Source organism: Ammospiza nelsoni, chromosome 8 (assembly GCF_027579445.1).
Source record: "Ammospiza nelsoni isolate bAmmNel1 chromosome 8, bAmmNel1.pri, whole genome shotgun sequence".
Lineage (NCBI taxonomy): Eukaryota > Metazoa > Chordata > Aves > Passeriformes > Passerellidae > Ammospiza > Ammospiza nelsoni.
Window position 1 is genome coordinate 38,925,474 of NC_080640.1, and position 23,799 is coordinate 38,949,272.

A 23,799-nucleotide genomic window follows, 5' to 3' on the forward strand; every position below is an offset into this window, starting at 1 on the left:
CAGGGCAGCAGAGGCAAAAATCGCCTTGAAGGCTTTATTTCTTCCCGGCTAGACACCGCTGTTAGCACCGGCGGGGGCCGCAGGCGGCTTGGGGAGCAGCAAGGGGCTTGGGGAGCCGCAGCTCCGGCCTCCCACCGCAAGCGCCCGGCCGCCATTTCCCGTTCCCTCAGCGGCCCCGGCCCCTCACAGCCCCCGGTCCCGCCACTGCGCGTGCGCGGGGGGCGGGGCAGCGCGCGCGCGTGCGCGCCCCGCCCCTATATAAGGGCGGGCGCGGGCGGTGCCGGCGGCGCCGCATTGCAGACGGGCACGGCGGGGGAAGCGATGGCGCGGCCGCTGATCCTCGGGCTGCTCAGCCTCCTCGGGCTCCTGGCCGCGGGTAAGCGCTGCCCTCCGCCTGCCGAGCCCCTTCCCCATCCAGCTGAGCCTCGCTGGGCTCGGGGAGGGCGCCCAGCGTGCTCGGGACGAGGGGCGAAGGCCGGCCCTGAGGCTGTTTATAAGGGAGCAGCGATGAGGGAGCGTGAGGGCAGTGCGGGTTTCTAGGGCGCCTTCGGGGTGGCTGTGATGGAAAAACTGTCTTTGGAGGGGGCAGAGTCGCCCAAAAATAGCCCTAGGGCAGGGAGAGGGGGGAGTCCCCGTGAGGATCCGGCCGTTCCCGCTGCTGGTGGGGAAATAAATGCTTTCCCCATGGAAGCGTGCTGGTTGTGCCCTCTCGTCCCACAGAGCCCAGGCTGCTGGCGACATTGGGAGGGATTTTGTTGTTTCCCTGCCAGCAGCGCTGTTTATCTCCGCCACTTCGGGGATAGATGGCTGCTAATCCTCTTGCGGATGGCGGGAGGCTGCCTTGGCTGTGCTGTTTCTGCGTTAGGATCTCCTGCTCCCCATGGAAAATTCCGCTGGTTTTGCTGCTCGCCGTCTCCTTACCTGTTGTTGCTGAGGGTGAAAGTGGTGGGGGATGGATTATGGTCTCCCTTTAGCTGTAGGATTCGAGGTTACAACATTGCAGAAGCTTGACAGAAGTGATTCATAGTCTGGGGAGCAATAATACGCCTTTAGGCTGTGGGATGCAATAGCTAGAAAGCCCAAAATGTAAGGATTTATGCAGTGATGTCCACATTTACTTGCAGAATTTTCTTCTAAATTAGACCATTTAATATTAAAACTTATTTGCTCACGAGCTTAACCTGCACCATTTCAAAAGTAAAAAAAAAAAAAAAAAAAGAAGCCCAACTGGCTGTTTAAAGGCCGTAGGAGTAACCAGCTGGCACAGTACAGTAAATAATCATGTGAAATTTTCCATGATTGTACGTGAGTTTTGTCCTTTATTGTAGTTGTAATGTTATAAAATCGTAGGATGGCCTGCTTTGCGAGGGACCTTAAAGGTCATTTAGTTCCAACCCTCTGCCTAGGACAAGGGACACTTTCCCCTAGATATACTGATAATATTTAATATGCTGATATGTGGACAGTTTAATGGGTTACCTCAGAATTTTCATGCAGGAAGCAAGAGAGCAACTCTCAGCTTTCCCTCTGCGTGTTTATGTGCTTTCACAGTGTCCTCTGAGTCTGCTCTGCGCTGAATTAGCTGCCATCACTTGCCACTCCTTCTGGGACCGCTTCCAGGTGGCTGAAACCATTGCAGTTTCTTGGGCTCTGAAAGTGAAAAGGCTTCACCTTGAAGTACCCACCAGCTTTCCCATTAGTGTGTGCAGGGAAATTGTAATGAGAAACCAGTTCAGCAATGAGGGTTGGCTTGGCCTACCTGCTAAAGGCATGTCATGCAGCTGAGGGCAGCAGCAGACCAGTCAGGCCTGTTTGTCCTCAGAAGCCACTGTTTTTACACAAATAAACAGCTGTCTTTTCTCACCAGGGCTCTGGGCACTCATTGCCTCACCTGCCGTGCAGATTTCCCCGAAGATTTTTTGCTGCAAACACCGGTCTGTCTGCCCAGCTGGCTAATCAGCTGTGCAAACATCCAGCCACCCTTGTCAGATCCTAATGGAGTCGCTTGGCTGCCCGACGGGCCGTGAGGGTTTTTGGTTGACCTACTTACAGGGCTTCTGTGCATCTTCCCTTGAAGGGAGGCATTAAAGCAGGGTGTACAGGTCCTGGCATCTCCGGACTACTGATGTGCACTCTGATTGTTTCTTGTCTTTGAGGCCAGGCAGGGTGTGCTCTTAAAGCAGGACTCAGTTTCTCTTTGAGTATTTCCTCCCCTACCCTTTTTGCTAAATTAAAAGTTAGGCTGGGAGTGGAAAGTAAAAACTTGGAGGATATGATTTTTTTCACATCCCTCCTCCCCTAAAATAGCAGACTTAAAACCTTGTAAGGAAGGCAGATCCAAGTTAATGTGTAATTCCTCTAGGAAACGCTGGTCAGATTATATGGGGGGGGGGGCAGGAAATTTGTGAGCTGAATTAGCCTGGCTTGAAACTTTCTTGAGGATATGGATGAAGCAGGTAACTGGGCTGCCCTGTAGTTTGCAGGCTTGTTCTGCTGTGAATGTGGTTTCTAACAAAAAAAAGCAGCCCAGTGGTGCAGATTAAATTAGGAGAAGAGGGGAAGGTGTCTTGTGCCCACTGCAGGAAGGACACTGAGGTGCTGGGGCACATCCAGAGAAGGGAATGGAGCTGAGGAAGGCTCTGGAGGGTAAGTCCAGGTTGGGAATCAGGAGAAATTCCTTCTCAGAATGGGCTGCCCGGGGAAGGCTCTGGAGGGTAAGTCCAGGTTGGGAATCAGGAGAAATTCCTTCTCAGAAAGGGCTGCCCCGGGAAGGGTCTGGAGGGCAAGTCCAGGTTGGGAATCAGGAGAAATTCCTTCTCAGAAAGGGCTGCCCTGGGAAGGCTCTGGAGGGTAAGTCCAGGTAGGGAATCAGGAGAAATTCCTTCTCAGAAAGGGCTGCCCAGGGAAGGGTCTGGAGGGCAAGTCCAGGTTGGGAATCAGGAGAAATTCCTTCTCAGAAAGGGCTGCCCTGGGAAGGCTCTGGAGGGTAAGTCCAGGTAGGGAATCAGGAGAAATTCCTTCTCAGAAAGGGCTGCCCAGGGAAGGGTCTGGAGGGCAAGTCCAGGTAGGGAATCAGGAGAAATTCCTTCTCAGAAAGGGCTGCCCAGGGAAGGGTCTGGAGGGTAAGTCCAGGTTGGGAATCAGGAGAAATTCCTTCTCAGAAAGGGCTGCTCCGGGAAGGGTCTGGAGGGTAAGTCCAGGTTGGGAATCAGGAGAAATTCCTTCTCAGAAAGGGCTGCCCTGGGAAGGGTCTGGAGGGTAAGTCCAGGTTGGGAATCAGGAGAAATTCCTTCTCAGAAAGGGCTGCCCCGGGGGGGGTCTGGAGGGTAAGTCCAGGTTGGGAATCAGGAGAAATTCCTTCTCAGAAAGGGCTGCCCTGGGAAGGGTCTGGAGGGTAAGTCCAGGTTGGGAATCAGGAGAAATTCCTTCTCAGAAAGGGCTGCCCAGGGAAGGGTCTGGAGGGTAAGTCCAGGTTGGGAATCAGGAGAAATTCCTTCTCAGAAAGGGCTGCCCCGGGAGGGGTCTGGAGGGTAAGTCCAGGTTGGGAATCAGGAGAAATTCCTTCTCAGAAAGGGCTGCCCAGGGAAGGGTCTGGAGGGCAAGTCCAGGTTGGGAATCAGGAGAAATTCCTTCTCAGAAAGGGCTGCCCCGGGAGGCAGTGGAGTCACGGCCCCGGAGGTGTTCAGGAAATGTCAGCTCTGGTCTGGATGGCAGCGTGGTGATTGGTCACAGCTTGGGCTCGGTGATCTTGGAGGTGTTTTCCTGACCCAAATGCTGCTGTGATAATACACAAATAAAGTCAGTGTTTTCCTGGAGGAGTAGCTGGCTCTGAGGCACGGTCAGGCCGTCGCCCTGATAGCGCAGCAGTCATGTGCCCTGTGCAAACCTGCCCTTGCACAATCCATCCCCCGCCTGCTTGCCGGGCCGGTATAAATAGAAAGGGCTGTTGGCTGTGTCTCAGGAGCCGGGCCAGCCGCGGGCAGCCTTTCTGCAGCCCTGCTCATGCACCTCTGGCAGCCCCCAACGCCGAGGGGATGGAGGGCGGAGCCGGCGAGATGGGGCTCGTCAGCAGCACTGGATGTGTCACCTGATGGCAGCTGAGCTATTTCAGGGAAGGCTTTTCTGCTGTAAAATGCAGGGACATCTTGGTTCTGTATCTGTTCCTGCTGCCTGCCGTGGGGTTTGTTCCAGTATCTCCTGTTCTTCTCATTCTTCAAAGCAGCTTGGGGCCTTAGAACTCTGACATAAAAAGAGACTTTGTTTTTTCTTTCTTTGTTTTTCCTGATTGCTTTCTTTTAATGGAGCAGCTTTTAAGTGCAATTTGTTTGCTGCTGCTAAAGTATCGGAGTTCCTGTTGCAGTTAAAAAGGCCACATTGAAGTGCGTGTGTGTATTTTAGGGCAGTGCTTCTCTGTGTTTGGTCATGAGGCAATGTTTAGTTTCAGATGCCTGACAGCAGATTTTCCCAGTCTTTGTGCCGTGGATGTATTTGTCTAGTGGGAAAGGAATGATAAATACAGGATTGCTGCAGAGACTCCCATGAAATCTGTGCCCTGCATCCCCCCCCCCAAAAAAAAACCCCTCAGAACAAACCCAGAAAGAATGAAGATGGACCACAAGTATGCCCCAAACATTTTAGAGTATTTTTACAGGCATCTGCTGCAGGGAAAAATGCTGCTCATAACTTTTTGGGAATTATCTTAGCATAGTGTATGAGGCCACTTACTCTTGATGACTAGCAGGTGCCCTGGAACATCCACTTATGTCCAGAATCTTCTGATTCTGCTGCAGGAAAATCTCAAGCAGCACCTGGCCAACTTGGAAATTATTCTTTTGCAACCTTTGCAGTTACCTGGGACAATTTTCTGGGCCAGTAGAGGTGCTTTTACTGTCCCAGCTCATCCAGTTCTCTGCTCTCTTTAATTTTATTGTGATTGCTTGTACCCACACACACTGCTTCTCTTCTAGGGAAGAGTACACCTAGGAACACCTGAGGCAGAGGCAGTGTGCCAAAATGAGAATGAGTTCCCAGCTTTGAGGAAGAGCCTGCTTGTGGTGTTAGCTCCAAGCTCTTTTATTGCCCATCGTGCTAGTTAGAAATGTTTCAAGTTTAGTTTTCCCTCAGTAGATATTGGACAGGATATTTGTAACCAGAATGCTGGTAACAGCATTCTTCCACTTTTTCTTCAAATTGCCTGTAATCCCTCAAATGTTATGGTCACTTTACTGCCTCACTAATCCAGAGGCCCTTCAGGAGTCACTGGTGTGTGATGTGGTTACAACTTTTGAAGTTTTTCTCATTAACCGACCACAGAGGCTGTGGAATAATGAGCCTTTCAGATAACTTCAGGTTGGGGTCACTCCTCCTTCACTTCTTGGCACTTTGTGAACTTTGGTGAAGAGAAGTTGATCCCTCTTGACTTTTTAGCTTAAACACACTTTGTTTCTGCAAGTGTCAAAGGACATGAGGAAAAGTCAGTAACTGGCAGAGCAAGATGGCACAGGCTGATGCCTTTGCTTGCTCTGTGGTGTCTCTGGGAGATAATGAATTTTTAATGTTTTTTAGCATTGCAAGTAGGACAGCCTGGGAATGACAGTCTTCCTGATGAATAGGTTAGTACCTATTGGACACTCAAAAAGCAAGAGAGTTGACAGCAAACTAAATGATCTTCACATTTGACTTCAATCCATTGAGTTGAACAGCAGCTCAGCACTTTCCTTGGGTTTCTTTTTTTTTTTTTTTTTCCAAATTACAGGTTAATTTGTCTGTAACCAAGGGTTTTTCTAGCAGTTGGGTTTGGAGGAGGCTGGAGTGTTCAGGTTGAATTTCTTTGTGTTCTGGGTGGTTCATCCCTTGGCTCTTTAGGGAGTCTGGTCTGGCCCCTCAGAATCCCTTTTCCTTATATAAGGTGTTAAATTTTAAGTGTCATTTGTAGCTTCAGTGCAGCCTTGGAGGGGATTTCTTAAGGTGTTTTTCTGAGAATCTGGGGGACAAAATCCAGACTGGCTCTCTGTGGAAGAAGAGTGAGACACAAATGCCTGAAGGAAGGGAAGGTGTTTTCCAAGACAGGTAATTGCCTGGCAGTTTTCCTGTCGCTCTCCTTGCAGAATGGTAATCCAGCCATTACAAGCTTCCTTCCTTTTAGCTTCCTGTTTCCTGGGTGAAGAACTGGGCTGTGCTTTCACACACAGGGCTCTGTAAGCCAAGTGGAAAAGGTGATATTTTCTGAGGGAGCCATCCCCTCTACTTCCCCAATTTGTGTCTGCGTGTTACAGCAAACTTGGTAAAGCAAAGACTCTTTTTTTCTTCTGTTGAAGGAGCCACATCTGAAGTGCTTCAGGCAGGGAGAAACCAGTGAAGAGGACGAGTAAAGGAACACATTGGCCTTCACAGATAAACTTGTTTGGTGCTCTAAAAACAGTGAACTTGTTCCTTAAGAACTTGAGGAAATAGGGTGAGCATGATATGTGACTGTTGAGAGCTGATCTACAGAGAAAGGAGAAATCCATTGAAAATGGATGACCTTAGGTAAAGAACAATATAGGAAATAGAGAGATGCCAAAGATAACAATCCAGGTAATTCCCTTGGGTTTATCTTTATATGTTTACTCTGGGGATGTGAAATACCATGTTAAGGTGTTGCTCTTTTTGTAGCAAAGGCTGTTTGGAGAGGAGAGTTAAAACTATTTATTCTGAGACAGCACAAGGTCTTAACACACTTCACTGGCCTGTTTACTTTTGTTGTAATATAAGTTAATATACAAGGGAAGATTCTTTTTATAGTGTAATAGGAGAGCAAGCTAAAACAGTAGAGATTTTCCAGTTATTCTTTTCTGAACCTGCAGGATCTGAATAAATCCAGAGTTTTTTAGCTTTGATTCTATTTTTCCCAGGATGTTCAGAAAGGGAAGGTGAATACTGTTGCAATGGAGGTGTATCCTTTCATATTAGATACAATATTTCAAACAAATTTCCCAGAGTACCAAACAAACTTGTAAGAATTTAACAATGTTTGAAGCCACTGTGGGAGGTGTCAGAAAGGAAGCCATGATGAGTGTGTGTTATCTTTGTTCTGTAGCTGCTCTAAAATGTGCCAGCCATGTGCGGCCTTAACAAACAAAACTGCTTACTCACTGCCTGACTGGAAAGATCTGTACTGAAAACATTAAAATTTAGAGTTGTCTTGACACACACAGCCAGCGAGGCTGATAGCTGAAAATAATTCTGAAACATGGTATTTTTGTCAATCACTTAATAGTGATCTATTGTTAAGGCTGTGAGGAAGAAGGAGCAGGACGTTGTGCTGAAGCTGGTTCAGATCTGAAAAGTCATACAGTGACAGGATCTCAAAATAATCAAACAAACCCTGAAAGCTCACTAAGAGCCTGATCAAGCAATGCAAGTTACAGCATGAATGCCTCCATTTGCCTTTAAAACACCCTCCTAAATCAGGAGTTGGAGAGACTGCTTGGAATGACTGTTCTGGGAGTTGTATAGCTCAGTTTTGTAGTTTACAGTGTGCTTCAATGGAGGAGGAGTAATTGTCTTTTGATAAAGGCATGGGTTAAAAGTTGGGAATCCTTGATTCCACTGTTTAAACTCCAACTCTTGACTGACTTCATTCAGAGCCTGACTCTGCCTTCCAGAGCCTTCCCACCACTGTTCAGTGCCAGGATCTGAAAGGGAAGAATAACTTTCCCTCAACCAAGTGTATTCTTGTTTATTGTCACCCTGCCAGAGCTGACAGCTCTTTGGCTGGCCACTCTGGCTTTGAAAATTAACTATTCTTAGGGCTTGCGGATCAATAATGCTGGAGTTTGGAATAGGCTGTAAATATTTTGCTAACCATACATTATTGGAGGCTTTGAAGCCTTACTGCTGCACTCTCCCTGCTCAAGGATAATATGCAATGCAGCTTTTTACTGGGAGAGACGGTGACACGCTTCAAGCTCTTGTGTGACAAAAATCAGGCGTGCAAAGCACGTTTTTCTTAAAATAAATGGGTCATTCCTCTGAAGCCCAGTGCAAACAGGCTTTATAAATCAACAGCTGAGCAGGCTGCAGAGTGCCACCTATAAAGCAGCGTTTATCTGGCTGTTTGGTGAGTGGTGCCCGTGTACCTTGTAGATGCACTGGTGATTCAGCTTGAAATCGATCCTCTAATGGCCTACAACAAGGCATGAGAAATGGGAAAGTGATTGTTCATCTGCTGTAACATTGCCACAAGCTTCATAGGAATGGAACACCTGAACTCCTGCCTCGTGGCTGACAGAGTAATTTTACAGGGTTTTGTGAAGTGCAAACAGCATTGATGTAGAGGCAACACCTGTCCAGCTAATAGGTTTGAGCAGGTTGGGTTTATGTTTTGTTTTATTTTGTGTTTTTTTCGTTTCTGTGAAGTTTGGCAGCAGTGCCTTGTAGGCTTGGACTGTGGTGGATTTCTTTGGAGGCTGCCTCCTGTAGGATTTTAGGAGTCGCCTCTTGATTGGTTACTGCAATGTGGGGCATTGTCTCCTGAGGAAACTTACTGACACATAGGATGGATTTAGAAACTGGGAGAAGTTGTAAAGTGCAAACAGGTCCAGACAGCACAATTAAAAAAATTGAAAGCTTGGAAAGTCAGTGAAAACATGCATTTGATTCACTCATCCTACTGATTGCTCACAGTGCAGATACTTTACATTTCTTCACCAACACTGTCCTGAGAAGATATTCTGGATCTTACTTGAAAGCTCTGTAGTTTGCATGGCAGTCCCACGTGGGATGGGAGGTAATGTCCAAAAAAGGACTGGTACATTTTTCACCCCCACAGATTTTTCTGTATGCAGTTGAAGACCTAACCAAGAGAGAAAAAAGGAAGTCTAAATAGATTTAGTGGGTTTCAAAAGTATGCTAGAACATTCCTTAAGAACATTCTTCAAGCTTTCTGTTTATGGTCAGTGTTTTGGTCTGTACCTGCTCTTCAGTCTTGCATGCAATGTGTGCATTGTTGTGGCTCCTAATCTGGAATCTGTCCTCCCTCTCTCACTGGCTGTGTGAGAACAGGATGCTTCATGTGGGAGGAGGAAGGCAGGCAGCAATCACAGGCTGGCTCAGAGCTGAAGTGCCAGTAGGGCAGGAGAACAGGGAGCTTGCAGCTTTGGCAATCAGCTGTCTGTAGGGTAATGAGCAGCTTTTCTGATTTAATTAATCTGGTGGCTCTTGTGTGCTAAGCAAAGTGAGGTTTTGTGTGACCGTGTTCACAGGGGTCTGAGGATGAGGGAAGAGATGAGGATCTGACTCCATGTTTCAGAAGGCTTGATTTATTATTTTATGATATATATTATATTGAAACTATACTAAAAGAATAGAAGAAAGGATTTCATCAGAAGGCTGGCTAAGAATAGAATCAGAAAGAATGATAACAGAGGTTTGTGTCTCGGACAGAGAGTCTGAGCCAGCTGACTGTGATTGGCCATTAATTAGAAACAACCACATGACACCAATCACAGATGCACCTGTTGCATTCCACAGCAGCAGATAACCATTGTTTACATTTTGTTCCTGAGGCCTCTAAACTTCTGAGGAGGAAAAATCCTAAGGAAAGGATTTTTCATAAAAGATGTCAGTGACATAGCTGTATGTAGGGTAAACTTCTGTAATGAGCAGCTTTGGTGTTTCAAATCATCTGGTAGTTCTTGTGTGCTAAGCAAAGTGAAGTTTGGTATTTTGGGATTTTAATATTTTTTTACAAAGGTGGATGATGGGGGAGCAGACTCCTGAGGTGCTGAGGCTCGGGAAGTTCAACCTTTACACCTTTTCCAGTTTTTTTTTGTTTTTTCTTTGATTCTGTAACCTGGTTTTGGGACAGGCCAGAAGTTTCTGGATTGCAGTGAATAAAGAGGTGGTTATTGAGGCACCTGGGAAGGCTGACTGAGTTTGCTCTCTCCGGCAGCCGTGGCCAGCCCTGTGCTGTGGCAGAAGGAGTGTGCCAAGGGGCCCGAGGTGTGGTGCCAGAGCATTCGCACGGCGTCGCAGTGCGGGGCACTCAAACACTGCCAGCAGAACGTCTGGAGCAAGCCTGCCGTGGTAAGTGCCGGCCTCTGGGAGCCCCCAGCCCCACCTGGGCTCAGGTGGCTGCTGTCCACACGCTCAGGGAGACTTCCCGAGTCTCTGATGGGAGTTAAGTGCTGCATCAGGCTCTGCTGAGCTTGCTGTGCCTTAATTTGGGTGCTGGATGGAGGTTGCTTTTCACTGCTCTGCCTTGCACAACTTGTCTGCTGACTTCTCCCGTGACCTGTTGCACAACCACCCAGCAATGTATGGAATGGAGCTAGTGGATTTCACTTGTCCCTCTGCATTATTACTGACTCCTCATTCAGAGGAGTCTTTTCTGAACTTGAGCAATTATTATGAAAAGGCTGTGTGTTTGTTTTGGTCTTTCTCAAAGGTTAAAATTCCCAGAAAGATGCACCATATGCTAAATTATGGAAGGCATGACAGAAAATAATAGTGCAAATGTTACATTTAGTAACACCTTTTGATGCCCCATACATATTCTCTAACTTTTGCAAGTTTAAAGAAAGGCCTGGAAATACCAACCAGGCACGATGGAAAGCAGCAGCCTGAGCTTGCAGATGGCTGAAATGCAGCTTTGGAGTATGCAGCAGGCTTCCCAGGCAAGGCACTCAGGGCAGTGGTGCTGGGGAGTGCAAGGTTCTCAGGAGCAGTTCAAGCCTGTATCTTGTAATGCATGGGCCTGCTGTCTCCAAGGTGTCCCTAAAATGACATTTCATTCACTGCAGCACACTCTACTAGATTGTTACTGAGGCAGCAGCTACATGACCTGTATGGAGATGGGAGAGTTATTTGAACTGAGTACATTTTTCCAATAGATAATGGATTTGATTAATGTGGCCCCTTCATCTTCCAGTTGAGTGGAATGTCCATCTGCAGATCACTGTCTGCGAAGTTCTTACATTGCCACCTATCATGCAGGGCATACACACATCATTTTCTCATTACTTTACTAGATGCAGCTGTAGTTTGGGTATTGTTTCACAGTTTTCTAAGGGAGAAAAAGATGTTTTACTTACAGATACATCCAGTCCACATTGGCTATATCTGTGCAGAGATACTTCAGTTTCAGGAAAAGCAGGGGAAGGGAGGAATGTCAGAGTACAGCTACAATGGTTGAAGCAGCCTGAAATGTTCTGAGATTTCTAGCAAGTGTGAACTCTGAGGGAAAAGGTAAAAGGAGGTGGTGTCTTGGGGCAATCAACTTTGTATTTCAAGGGACTGGGAGGAGGTGAAATGAACAAGTGCTAGCATGCCAGCTTTCATCCAGCATTGGTTTACTGACGAAACTGTAGCTGGACATGCCTGAAATAGCCTCACTCTGTTTAAAAATACCTCTCCCCACCCTGGCCTCACCTTTCTTCCTTAATTCCAGATGCAATGTTTGCCGTTTGTGCTGTTGTTCACACTCTGCTCTTAGAGGCACTCAATTCTTTCTCCAAGTAACTCTGCTTCTCTCTCCAGAGCAGTATTCCCTGTGACTTGTGTAAGGAGCTTGTGACAGTTGCTGGCAAAATCATAAAGGATAATGGCACTGAGGTAAGCAAAGCTCCTTTTCTCCTCATCCCAAAACACTGTTTGGTTTCAAGGTCTCGTGGTGAGGGGGTGGAAGAATAATCTGTGGTGTTTTCCTAACATAAGCAGCAGATGTTGAAAGGGACTAGAGTGCATGTGGAAGGGCTTTTAAACAGCCTCTGCTGGTTTACAAATTAGCAAATTCTAGAGCCTCCCATGCCTTAACACATCCCTGATTGACTGTAGATACTTAATAAAGCTGTTCTTGTACCAGCGGGGCACCAATATTAAAAGGTGGGGTACTGCAGTCTCCAGCAGTGGGTGGTTACAACAGCTGCCCTTTTTTTGGTTTGTGGGCACTGCTTCCCTTTTTCTTTTGTCAGCCTGTGGGTACTTTGTATAAACAAGTCACTGTCCCATCAGCCCAGAAGTTCACTTTCTCCTCTTAATGGTGAATGTTCTGTTCTGGCAGGGCTGGGCTGTGCAGGCCACACGAGCAGTGTGACATGTTTGTGCTGTGGCAGGGTCCCATCGAAGCTCCAGAACTGGGGAAAATGTCTCTGTAGTGTAGAACTCATTCTAGTTCTGCTTGTTGCCACCTGGACCTACCTGGGTCTGAGGAGCTTGTTTCAGGCTTTGTATTGTGCATTCTGGGAATGGAAGGAGCATTTGAGAGAGAGATATAATCCGTCTCTGCTCACCTCATCTTTGATAGGATGAGATCCGCTCCTACCTGGAAAAGACCTGCGAGTTTCTTCCTGACCCAGGCCTCGTCTCCGAGTGCAAAGAAATTGTGGATTCCTACCTACCAGTTATCATGGATATGCTCAAGGAGGAGCTTGTAAGTAGAAAACAATTTTCAGCTGTTGGTCTTAAAAGTTGTGCTCCCCTTGATGCCAGAATTTCTCTTCTGCCTCGGATTGTGCGTATGAATCCTTTGTGGATCACTGGCACTGTTAGTTTGAAGACTCCTTCCTTGCTATGAAACATTTTCCCTGTCTTACCATGTTTCAGCTGAATGGCTCTCTACTCTGAACTTTAAAAGTGACATCAGTTTGGAGCTTTGTGTGTGTATCTTGTCTCCCCCAGGACAAACCTGAGGTCGTGTGCAGTGCCCTTGCTCTGTGCCACTCCCTGCAGAAGCACCTTGCATCGATGAAGCTCCAGAAGCAGCTGCAGACCAACAAGATCCCAGAGCTGGATTTCTCTGAGCTGGCATCCCCGTTCATGGCTAACGTGCCTCTTCTCCTCTACCCTCAGGAGGAGAAGCCCAAGCAGAAGCCTAAGGTAAGCCTAGGACTAAGGGCTGTTCTAGCGTGGACCATTTGTATAGTCTTGGATTAAGTTCTGCAGTCTGCAGAGGCAAGTCTTGTGCTGTGCTGTTGCCATCCAGGACTGTGATAACCAAGCAGATTTTGCTGGAAACAAAATTTCTTCTGAGAGAAAGCTTGGGTTCAAAGGTTCACAGGAAGAACAGCTCTTCCCATATGGTGAGCAACCTGCTAGCTGTGCCCCTCAGGGGATGCATTTGTCTCTGAATGTACGGGCGACAGACTGGATTGGAAAAGAACAAATAGGTGACAAAGGGAAATAGATGTGGCAATGAACTTGGTGCACGGGCTGAGTGTTGACAGCAAGCCAGGGTGTGGGAGTTGAGCAGTGAGTGGGCTGAGAGCAAGCTGCTGTGGGTGGAGCAGGTAAGATCTATGCCAGATTTAGAAACTTCCCCTCTGTGGTCTGTAACAAAACCAAAAGATTTGAAGATTGGGTATCTTAACTATTATCTTGGCTTTGGAGCCAAGTAGGTACCTAATCTCCATCTAGTGGCTGCCGCACACACAGCAGTGGCTTGTCTGTCTCCCTACTAGCTGAGGCTTCAAAGTGTTCTCCAGAGTATTTATTCAGGTTTGTACATAGCTCAGAATGGTTTGTGAAACTTGGTAGTAACAGGAGCTTCTGAAACATGTCATGTGAAGTTGTGTCAGCTTGAGTTTCCTTTCTCTCTTTGTCCAGGCCAGTGGGGATGTGTGCCAGGATTGCATTCAGCTGGTCACTGATGTTCAGGAGGCTGTGAAGACAAACTCCTCTTTTGTGAAATCCTTGGTTGCTCATGCCAAGGAGGAGTGTGACCGTTTGGGACCTGGCATGTCAGATATGGTAAACTGTCCCTTTTGATTGGAAAATTCTGGTCCTGTAAGCAAACATAAAACAGTTTGTTCAGTGCCTTAATCCCCCGATCATATTCTCTATTTAGTATTACAGAGGAGATTCTGTAGCATGTGTTAACACAGTGTAACAATACCACCACTGAAATTGTAAACTTTGTGGTCAGGAAAGTTAGGTGGGGTATGTGGGACTGGGGAGCAGGAGAAGGACTCCAGATTGCTTCTAGCCTTTTCCACAAACATGGTCTGGGTGGGTAATGGGGTTGTATCAATAGGGGCTGGGCCTTTTTGTCCTGAGAGGAAGAGAAAAGGTTAAGCAGCTACCTGTGCAGCAGTTTTGTAACCTGAAATACCATCTTGTATTTGGGCCAAGCTCTAAAAGACCTGTTGTTATGCAGTAGAGCAGGTAAATTAATACCTTGAGATGTATTAGAAAATTCTAGATGGACTCTGCAGCACAAGTGGTTTGGTAGTCATGAGGCTTTCTCTTCCCACTTTCTGCAGTGCAAGAGCTACATCTCTGAGTATTCTGACCTGGCCATCCAGATGATGATGCACATGGTAAGATCAGCAGAGTGCAGTATTTGCTCTCAGTTCATTTTTCTGGCTTGTGTAGCTAACTTCCTTGGAAAAAGGAAATGTGCACTGCAGTAAAACTTTGGGGAGGGCCCTTGCTCTCTAAGTCTTGGTGTTAATGCTTTGAACTTTGTGTTTTTTCGATAGCAATTTCAGTTTCAGGATGCTTTAGCACATTTCCTTCCATTTTATAATCACTTTTGCAGTGCAAAAGGCACTCTAATCCTTTGAAATATGAAGATACATTACACATGTTCCTTTATATTCTTTAATCTCAGTCCTGTGCTTACACAATTTTCCCCCTCCCCCAAATACTGTGTTAAGGACATAAGAGTTGGCTTTGTCACAGTATTGCAAAATTAGTTTCATTAATTAATAACCTCTTTGTCCAGAGAGCTGAGGGACTTCAAAAAACATGGCTAAGCCTTCCCTGAGTGCAGCCTGTGGATGCCACAGGTGACAGAACAAGCTACAGGTGAACACCTGGCTGACTTGAATCTGAATTGGGCAACATAGTGGCCTTTTCTTGTTTCCAGTTGCCACAGGCTCTTAGAAGCTCATCCTATTCTTAAACATTTGATGGAGAAGTCAATGTTTGCTCCAACAGCACTTAGTTTCTCATTCTCAGCATTGCAATGCAGTGTGTTGTTAATGGCTGAAATTGGAATATGAGCACGCCTTGTGTGCATCTGAGTGTTGGCCAGACTCTCTGGAGGTAGGCTTGCCCAGGATGCCTTCATAACTGCAGATGAATAATGCTGGTTAGCACTGTGCAATTAAATGTGAGTTGCTGGAGCTGAGGATCTTTGGGGTGGGGACTGTGTCATATTCCATTGTCTTTGTGCAAAGAATATATGCAGTTCCAAGTGCTTGATGTGTTTTTTTTCTCTTAACTGTTATCTTCAATTTCTCCTTTCTTCCTCTGTCTCCAATCTCCCCTGCCAACAGAAGGATCAGGTAGGTGAGCAGCTTGCCTGTGGTGATAGCCTGCTTGTAGTTCACCCTTTGCTCTTAAAGGCCTTGTAGTTCACTTCTGGCTCTCTTAGCTGTACACTTGGTGTGACTGTGCTCAGTGCTGACAGATACAAGGGATATTTATGTGATTAAAACAGAGACTAAAGGCTTCCTCCAGTGCATCAGTCCTACTTCAGCTCCAGATACCACTTTGTGCTACCAAGATCTCAACTTGATTATGCTTTGGTCAGTAAACAGAAAATATCCTCCCTCCTACAGAAGAAGGATAGATGTGGAACAAGCATGCCAGTGGCTCCTGGCAGCTGCTGGTTTACACTCTGGGCTCCAAAGGGCTTGAGCAAAGCTGTCCCCAGCTCTTTCCTTGGTTTACCTTTAAATCTAGGACAATGGTATAGATGTTTGAAGTATATAAACTGAAAGCTTCCTAGAGCAATTTGGGCTTTTAATTGAAGCTGTCCTGTGGGACCTTGTGTCTGTCACCCTTCTGTGAGGGAACCTGTGTGTATGTGGGTGTTGCTGTAACATTAATACCTGGAACTGCTTCTTACAGTGCATGAACCAAAGGGCTTGACTTAAAGGTGCTGCCTGGAGTGGTCTGAAGCAGCACGGTGTCTCTGAGGTGCTGCTTCTGCCTGTGCATGAGATTGTGGCATGATGTGTTAATATTAACTCTGGGATAAGCCTCTGCTGTAGGAAGCTTGGAGCAGGGGGAGATGTGATCTTCTAATTAGCTGGAGGACCAAGGGTGTCTTTTTCTAGCTTTAGGTGAGAAGATGCAAGTTCTGTGTCTCACTCTGTACAGCCTATCTCACTTTGGGTGTCCTCTCAGAACAGTTTGCCTCATGTCTGGCATTTCTTTGCGCATTTAGTAATGTATGTTCCAAAAAAGAAATGCATGAAGAGTGTATTTCTTTGAGAAAGGAAACCTTTTTACAGACTTGGTTCCCGTTTGCTGTTTTCTCTTACTGTGAGAACACTGCAAGTTCAACTGTTGCAGTACAAATGGTTAGCCTTGGGTTTTAACAAGCTCAACTTTTGTTTCTTGTAGGCTGTGTTGAGTAATGAGAGAAATTGTTTCTGTTTGCAGAACATGATGTTTCTGGCAGCTTTAAAGAAGGTAGCTTGTGGATGAGGAAAGAGGTTCTTCTAGGCATTTCTCTCAGCTTCTGGGTGAACTCTGAAGTCAGGATAATTGGCCTTTCCTGTGATTACTTGAAGCTGGGGAGCAGCTTTGTGGATGCAGCTCTGATGTGATGCTGCTGGTGGCTTGTTCTGGTGTTGGTAGCTCTTAAGTCAACTCCTTTTGAAGGGCTTGCAAAGTGTGGGCTCATGGTTTTTTTTTTTTTTAATGGGGTTTTTAACCTCTTCCTCTTTAACAGGAACTGCTAAATTCCATCCAGTAGCTGTCCTGCCTATAACCTTACCAAATGCTTTGGCAATACTTGAAGTAGAAGTAGTCATGAAACTTTGTGTTGGAGCCTATCAAAATTTTGCTCTCTGTGCCTGCTCACAGGCTCTGTAGAAAGGGCAGAGACTTCTAGTCTTTAAAAATTGCTTCCACATCTCTTTCCAGCAACCCAAGGACATTTGTGCCATGGTTGGGTTCTGTCCTTCTGTGAAGTCTGTTCCCCTTCAGCCTCTGGTGCCAGCTCAGGTGGTTCATGAGGTGAAAATGGAAATTGTGGAGGTAAGATGGGCTTTTCGTACTGTGCTTTCCTTTCCTTTTTGCTTTAGTGTAACAAACCAGGTGAAAAAGATGAGCTTTCATGCACAGAATAGTCTAAGTTTCCCTGCATATAAATTCCTGGCCTTTTCTTGTTTCTGATGCTGATTTGTGAAGTAGGAAAGCTGATTGATTTGTTTGAACAGCAGAGCCTGCACTGAACCAGAGCAACAAGGTAATGCTTTAGGATTGAAAGGAGAACTCTTGTTCCAGCAGTTCTGAATGACACATTAAATGTAAATTTTCAGTTTGAGTTTTGCTCTTTGTTTGGAGTAATGCTGTGATCCCTTTTAAAAATGGGGCAGCACTCTGCATGTGCAGGTGAGGGATCAGAGTCAGAATGCTGAAGCTCTGAGTTTGAAGAAGCACCTTGGCTTCTCCAAAGGGTATTTTTGCAAACAGGAGGGTGCTCTCAATTCTAGGAAGTGTTGTCCTCCATTAATGTATTTTAAAAACCACTATATATTTCCCTTGACTTCTGTCTCTGTGGGATTGTTTATTGCTTTGTGTCTGCTGAGTTCAACTCTTTGTACAGCCTGGGGTTGTAGTCTTAAAATTAGTCATAAAAAATGCCTGTTCATTCAGACAGGCTTTTTACTGAGTCCTTTGAGGCTGGTTTTGGGTTCTGTGTGACCTTTTGAATACAGCCCAAAGTGAGCAGCTAGGTAAATGCTGTTAGGAGTTGTCCCTGTCAAATGTGGTGCAGTGCTGATTTATTGTGTGTGTATTTCTTCTTCTGTGTACTCAGAAGGCCATAGTTCAAGAGAAGGAGAAGACTTTTTCCTTGTGTGAAATCTGTGAGACGATGGTGAAAGAAGTGACTGGCCTCTTGGAGAGCAACAAGACAGAGGTGTGTGAGGGGTGGGCATTGTACCCTTCCAGCTTTGGCTGGGGCAGGGCTGCACTGAAAGGGGAAGGAAAATCAGTTCTATTGCCTGTTTTCACTACAGCAACATTTCTATCCTGGGTGGGACACAAGAGGTGTGCTTATAAACTGAGTCAGACCTCTGTCCCTCATTTTGTCCCCCTGGCCTGTGCTTCAGGAGGAGATTGTGCACGAGATGGAGGTGGTGTGCCGCCTGTTCCCGGGCAGTGTCAAGGACCAGTGCAAGGACTTCATCGAGGTCTATGGCCAGGCTGTGATTGACATGCTTTTGGAGGCAACAAATCCTGAAGCTGTGTGTGCCATGCTGAAATGCTGTGCAGCCAGCAAGCTCCCCCAGCAGCCAGGTGGGTGAGGAGGGGTCTGTGGTGTTCAAAATGAGCTGCTTCACCTATGATGAGATCTCTTTTGAGGACACTGCTGATACTGCCTCTTTCCTTCTCTTTCTCTTTACCCAAGCACTGATGTTTGCTTTGGTTTTTTATTTCCCTTCTCAGTTGTGGTGAAACCTGCAGGTGGCTTCTGTGATATCTGCAAGATGGTGGTGGCTTATGCAGACAAAGAGCTAGAGAAGAATGCCACGACAGCTGAAATTGAAGCTTTGCTGGAAAAAGTCTGTCACTTCCTGCCAGAGTCTGTCAGTGAGCAGGTAAGGTGTTTGTGCCATGGTCTTGGTGTTTACATTGGTCCTAACACTGACAGTTAAGCTCAACCTCATTTTCTGAGTGTTTCATCTGACATTTTGTCTATATGCTAATTTTAGGTCCGTCTCTCAAGTGTCTCTGCTTCTGCTATAAATGTCCAGGTACTCCTCACAGAGGTCTCTGTGTTTGGCCAAATGCCTTGTCTCTGGCTGGAGACAAACTGTCCACAGGTGCAGCTGGGACTGGCTTGTGTCCAGCAACCTGAACCTTCTCAGGTTTTTCCCTGTACTAATTAACATCAAAGCACAGCAGCTTCTCCTGTCCAGTAGAGCAAACAAAAAAAGGGAGGAAAGGCTTGATCTGGGGCAGTTGAATGACCTTGCTGTGTGGCAGCCTGCCTTCCAGTCAGGGCAGGGCAGATGGAGATGAACAGAAGGATGAAACACAGAGTCCTGGGATGCCTTGGATTGGAAAGGACCTTAAATCTGTCTAATTCCACCCCCTTGCCATAGGCAGGGACATCTTGCAGAGTGTTTGGGAAAACTAGAGAGCGCTTCTCTTGCTGGTTTTTGTAACAGCATTCTCTGCTGAAGGCTGGGAGGAGTTTGGGGTGCAGGGGATTAGCTTTGCTCAGTTCCCATCCTTGGAGCTGGCAGGCCCTTGAATAGATGTCTGCTTTAAGGCTCTGAATTGACTGCCTGGATTGTTGCACTAATTTGCAGTCAGGAAAGGTTTGCCTGGAAATCCTCTGAGAACAGTGGCTGGGAACACTTGAAGGTTTTATTTTTTTTTCTCAACACTGATCCTGCTCAGGGGATTAATGAAGTAATTGAAGGTAGGCTGGTGTAATTCCAGTGGGACACGTGTTACACCACTGATATCAAGATTTACCTGAAAATCTTATTAGGTGGCTGCTGAGTGTCAGCAAGTGGCAACTGCTTGTGAGTTTACTGGGGATAGAGTAGAGGCTTAAAGCAGCTGTGGAACAGCTCTTCCTGCTGTGAGGCTGTTTAATAGCTGTGGTTGGTTTATTAATTGGTGCTGTTTGTCTCTGCTGAGAGCAGCAGCATCTTCCCCAGCTCTGGAGCCAGCTCTCCACTAGAGGGAGAGAGGCTGTTCTGGCAGCCTGTGCTCCTGCTGCAGCCTTGTCTGAGGGAATAACTCGAGTCCCAGTGCCTGGGAGTCCTTGCTGCTGTCCTGCTCAGGGAGTTTGTCTCCAGCTGGTTCTGTGTGCTTCCCTCTTGAGACAGGCGTGATCTCCACGATCAGAGATGAAGCTTTGCAGTCAAAGCTTCCTCTGCTTGGTTCTTTTCCCAGAGCCTGTCCTGTTTGGTTCTTTTCCTTGTGAGACCCTTTATCTCCTCATAGTGTGTCTGCAGGCAGGTATGAGCTGGCAGAAACAATGCTGTAGTTGTGTGATTAGTGCCTGACTCCTGTGCAGAGCTCAGGCCTCTGCTTTACCCTTGTGGAGTGTGGTGTTGGGGTGGCACACAGGCCTGCCTGCTGCAGCCCACACATTCCTCTGCTTTCAGGGGCTCCACAGGAGAATCTCTCACCCTGTGCTTTGTTACAGTGTGTGCAGTTTGTGGAGCAGTATGAACCCGTGGTTGTGCAACTCTTGGCAGAGGTGATGGATCCCACTTTTGTTTGCACTGTGAGTATTGGGTTTGGTTTTATTGAGGGCAGGCTCTGATACAGTCCTGGGTGCCTTTCAGTGCCCAGCAAGCTGAAACTCTGCTGGGATCAAAATCAGCACACTGAATGCTTGGAGCAGGCCCCTTGTGCAGGGGCTGGGGCTGCCTGAATGGCCAGCTGTGTGACTGCCAGCCCAGCAGCAGAAAGGCAGCAGGACAGACTGCCAGGAGTTACCCACTGCTGGGGTTCAGTGACAGGCTGGGATGTGCCCTCAAAGTGACATTTCCTGAGAAAGGTCCCCCTCCAGAAGATCTGTTTTTCCAAACTTGATACGAAGGAGTTCCATAGCTGAACCCTGCCCTGGCTCAGGTTGCCTGGCTGCTGGTTCAGCTGCAGGTGTGAGCTCAGTGGGAGCTCCTGCAGCTGCCTCAGTGCAGCTTCCACACTCCCTCAGGTGCAAGCTCAGCCATAAGGCTGGACTGGACATCTCTTGGTGCACTTGGGAAGGTGCTGACTGTGCTGGTGCTCTTTTCCCAGAAACTTGGAGTGTGTGAGTCAGCTAAAGAGCCTCTCCTGGGGAATGATGCCTGTGTCTGGGGTCCCGGCTACTGGTGTAAGAACATGGACACTGCTGCTCAGTGCAATGTAAGTAAAGCTGCCTTGTGCCTCCAGTTTCCTTCTGAGCCTTGACAGCTCCTTCTGAGCCAGTTTTGGCTTCTACTCTACTTCAAAGTGGATGAACTCCAGTTCAAAAGGGTACTAGTTTGATTAGAGGGTGTTTCATAGCTCTTAGCTTTCTCAAAGCTGACTTTCCTCTCGTTTTTGTGTCCCACACCTGTCTGCCAGTATTTCAGAATCTATAGTAAGGTACAGTGTCAGCTTTATATTTAGTCAGTGTTCCTGCAGCCAACAGACCATGTCACAATCTCTCAGCAGGCTCTAAAAATTGGCTTCCAGTGTTGCTTTTTGTGCCAGGCCTTAATGGCTAAGGGTCATCAGCCTTCTTTCCTAAAGCTCCTTCCTGGCTGCTGAGGCTCAGGATGTTATTTATTCTAGTCCTCTTTGAAATCACTTACTTTAAGAAAAACAGGTTTGCTCCCAAGATCTTGGCTCAGGATGAGGTGTTGAACTGCTTGTTTGCAAACTGGCTTTTTTCCACTAATATCAGCTATTTCTCCCCCTTTAGGCTGTTGATCACTGCAAACGTCATGTGTGGAACTAAAAGAAGAATTTCCAGTTCTGAAAGTTTGCCATGGCTCTTAGGAAATGTGGGCCGAGGTTGGCAGAGAGCTGTATCTCACCTGTCCCTCCTCTCTGCCTCATTAACAATTTGACCTTCAAGTTCCTTTGTTGTAACTCTTCTGTAGCAGTGCTGCTGTTGAAGGATCAGATTTTCATTGTTGACTTAACAAAGATACTTCTGATTGTACAGTTTAACCCATTATGCTCCTAAAAATAGTCAGTGTGTTGTAGATTTTTTTTTTTTTAATTGGTAGGCTGAAGTGTTTATGTGCTGGGAAGAATGACAGAGATTGTGAAATGAGACAAGGCTCTTATCTTTTAATTTTTAAAAAAAGAGCAAGATAGCAGCTAAACTTTCAAATGTCTTTCTGTAGGCAGCATTGGGAAGGTTTTACATGCTTTGCATTTTTAACATCTGGCTGGAATGTTTATTTTCTGTGTATGGGAACTCTAAGGGATAATGTTGAATCTGGGAATCCTTTTGGCTGGAATTTTCAAAGCTCTGCAGATGCAGAGGAGTGGGCTTTGTGTGCCCTGCTACCTTTCCAAGTCACTGATAATTAAAAAGATGCATTTGAATGATGAGCCTTTTGCATTTGAGTGACCACGCTTGTGGCTGGTGGCGTTGTTCTAGCTAAGGAAAACCCTCCCGCAGCCTTTGATCACATCCTTCTGATTTCCTTGGGCTGCTCAGCCCCAGCACGGGTGTTCTGCTGCCAAGCCCAGTCCCGTGGGATGTCAGTTTCCTGAAGCATGCTGGTGTACCTGAGGCATGACTCCCTTTCTCCTTATCCTGGTTGCTCAATCCTGCTTGGTCTTGGAGCTTCCCACAGGCAGCCAGCTGGGTGCTGAGGAGGTAGCATGAGCTGGCACTGGCAGATGGAGGAGGATCGAGCCAGCAGGAGCTGGGAGTATGTCAGAGGGAGCTCAGCACCGAGGGTGGAATTTGTGGAAAAACGGGTTTTATTGTAACCTGTTTGTTCCCTGCTCTGCTTTTCCTCTCACAGCATATTTCAGTCATCTAAAGCTTGAGAGGTGCTGTGAGGCCTGGGGGCACCTCCCACTGCTGCCCACCCACTGTCCCTGACGCCCTGCTGAGTAACTGCAGGTATGAGTTGTTACCCAGAGCTCCCATTCCTGCTGGGAAATGCAGCAAGCACAGACGGCAGGTGCTAGGAGCACTAGAGGAGATATTTAAAGCTCTGCTGGCACACTTGACAGCCTGCCTTTCACACCTCTCTGAAATTCCACTGAAATGGCCTAAAATCCCCCAAAAAAGCCTTCAAGGCAGGCTTGCTACCCGGGGAGCATGGCAGGCTTTGGGGTGAGGATCCTGCTTGTGCTGCTTGGGCCAGACCTTGCACTGGGTGTGCATTTCTGATCAGGTAAATCCCCAAAGCAGGGGCACTGAGGTAGCTCTGAGCAGACCTTTGGGACAGAGCAGCTGGGCAGATGTGGAGCTTTGAAAATTCCAGCCCTGTTCAGAAAGATTCTGGTAACTCCTGCTGTTCCTGTGGTGTGTGGGGCGTGCAGGAGCTCCAGTAACAATGCTGTAGCAGCAAGTAGAGTATTTGTCACTGGAAAACCACTGGACTGCAGGTCTTTAGTTGATCTGTGTGCATAGTAGAAGCCTGGGCAGTGCTGGCAGATGGCAACAGAGGTTGTTCTCCCCTGTCTCCTGAATGCTGAAGCACTCATGGCTTTATAGAAGAGGAAAAAAGAGGAAAATTTCCCCTAAAGACATAAAATACCTACAGCTTTCTGTCCTGGCAGGCTTGTGCAGTGGTTTGGTGGTGTATCCCAGATGGAGCAGATGGCAGATGGGCTCTGTCCCTCGGGCAGTGCTGCCCTGGAGGGACAGGCTGTGTGACACCAGGGCACGGAGTGTGGCATTTGGTGTTTTAAACTGGATGGTGTGGGTCTTTCCTGGGGGAGGTGGGGCTGCACTGGCAGCCTGGCAGGGTCGTGGGAAGGTTTTATTTTCCTGGGTTTTTAGTAGGATTCATGCTGGGCAAGGTGAGCCAGGGGAAGTCCTGTGCTGCTGCTGCTGGGAGTCCCTTTAGTTTTCTCCCTTCCTGTGGACTGTGGCACCCGACCTGCTTGAGTCATGCTGGGGGGACACTGTGCAGTTGCTTTCTAAAGAACATTGTCTTGATTTTTTTTTTCTTTTTTTTTTTGGTCTTTTTTTGGTTTTTTTTTGCACAAAAGCTTCCTTAATGAACAATAAAAACTTCTGTAAACCGATAAGTTGCCGTGTTTCATTTTTCTCCGTGGCAGAGTTTCTTGTCGAGGTTCCCCTTGGCTGCAGGGCCAGGAGAAGGCCCATCCCAAGGAATCTGGGGCTGAATGGATTCAGTTCCCATTATGCTGCGTGTCCCATCAAGC

At 47.1% G+C, this 23,799-nt stretch overlaps 1 protein-coding gene across 1 annotated transcript; it reads left to right on the plus strand.

Moving 5' to 3' along the window:
• Positions 1-295: 295 nt before the first annotated feature.
• PSAP (prosaposin) lies at positions 296-23,661 on the plus strand. The gene is made up of 14 exons (XM_059477302.1): positions 296-376; positions 9,935-10,068; positions 11,521-11,595; positions 12,287-12,412; positions 12,661-12,858; positions 13,585-13,728; positions 14,241-14,297; positions 16,861-16,974; positions 17,762-17,860; positions 18,054-18,240; positions 18,391-18,542; positions 20,111-20,191; positions 20,710-20,817; positions 21,359-23,661. The coding sequence occupies exons 1-14, from the start codon at positions 322-324 to the stop codon at positions 21,392-21,394; spliced, it is 1,566 nt and encodes a 521-aa protein (XP_059333285.1). The 5' UTR covers positions 296-321; the 3' UTR covers positions 21,395-23,661.
• The last annotated feature ends 138 nt before the right edge of the window (positions 23,662-23,799 follow it).

Coding starts and splice junctions, on each gene's coding strand:
- PSAP (XM_059477302.1), top strand. CDS start 322: ATGGCGCGGCCGCTGATCCTCGGGCTGCTCAGCCTCCTCGGGCTCCTG. Junction 12,413..12,660: donor ATATGCTCAAGGAGGAGCTT/GTAAGTAGAAAA, acceptor TGTCTCCCCCAG/GACAAACCTGAGGTCGTGTG. Junction 12,859..13,584: donor AGCCCAAGCAGAAGCCTAAG/GTAAGCCTAGGA, acceptor CTCTTTGTCCAG/GCCAGTGGGGATGTGTGCCA.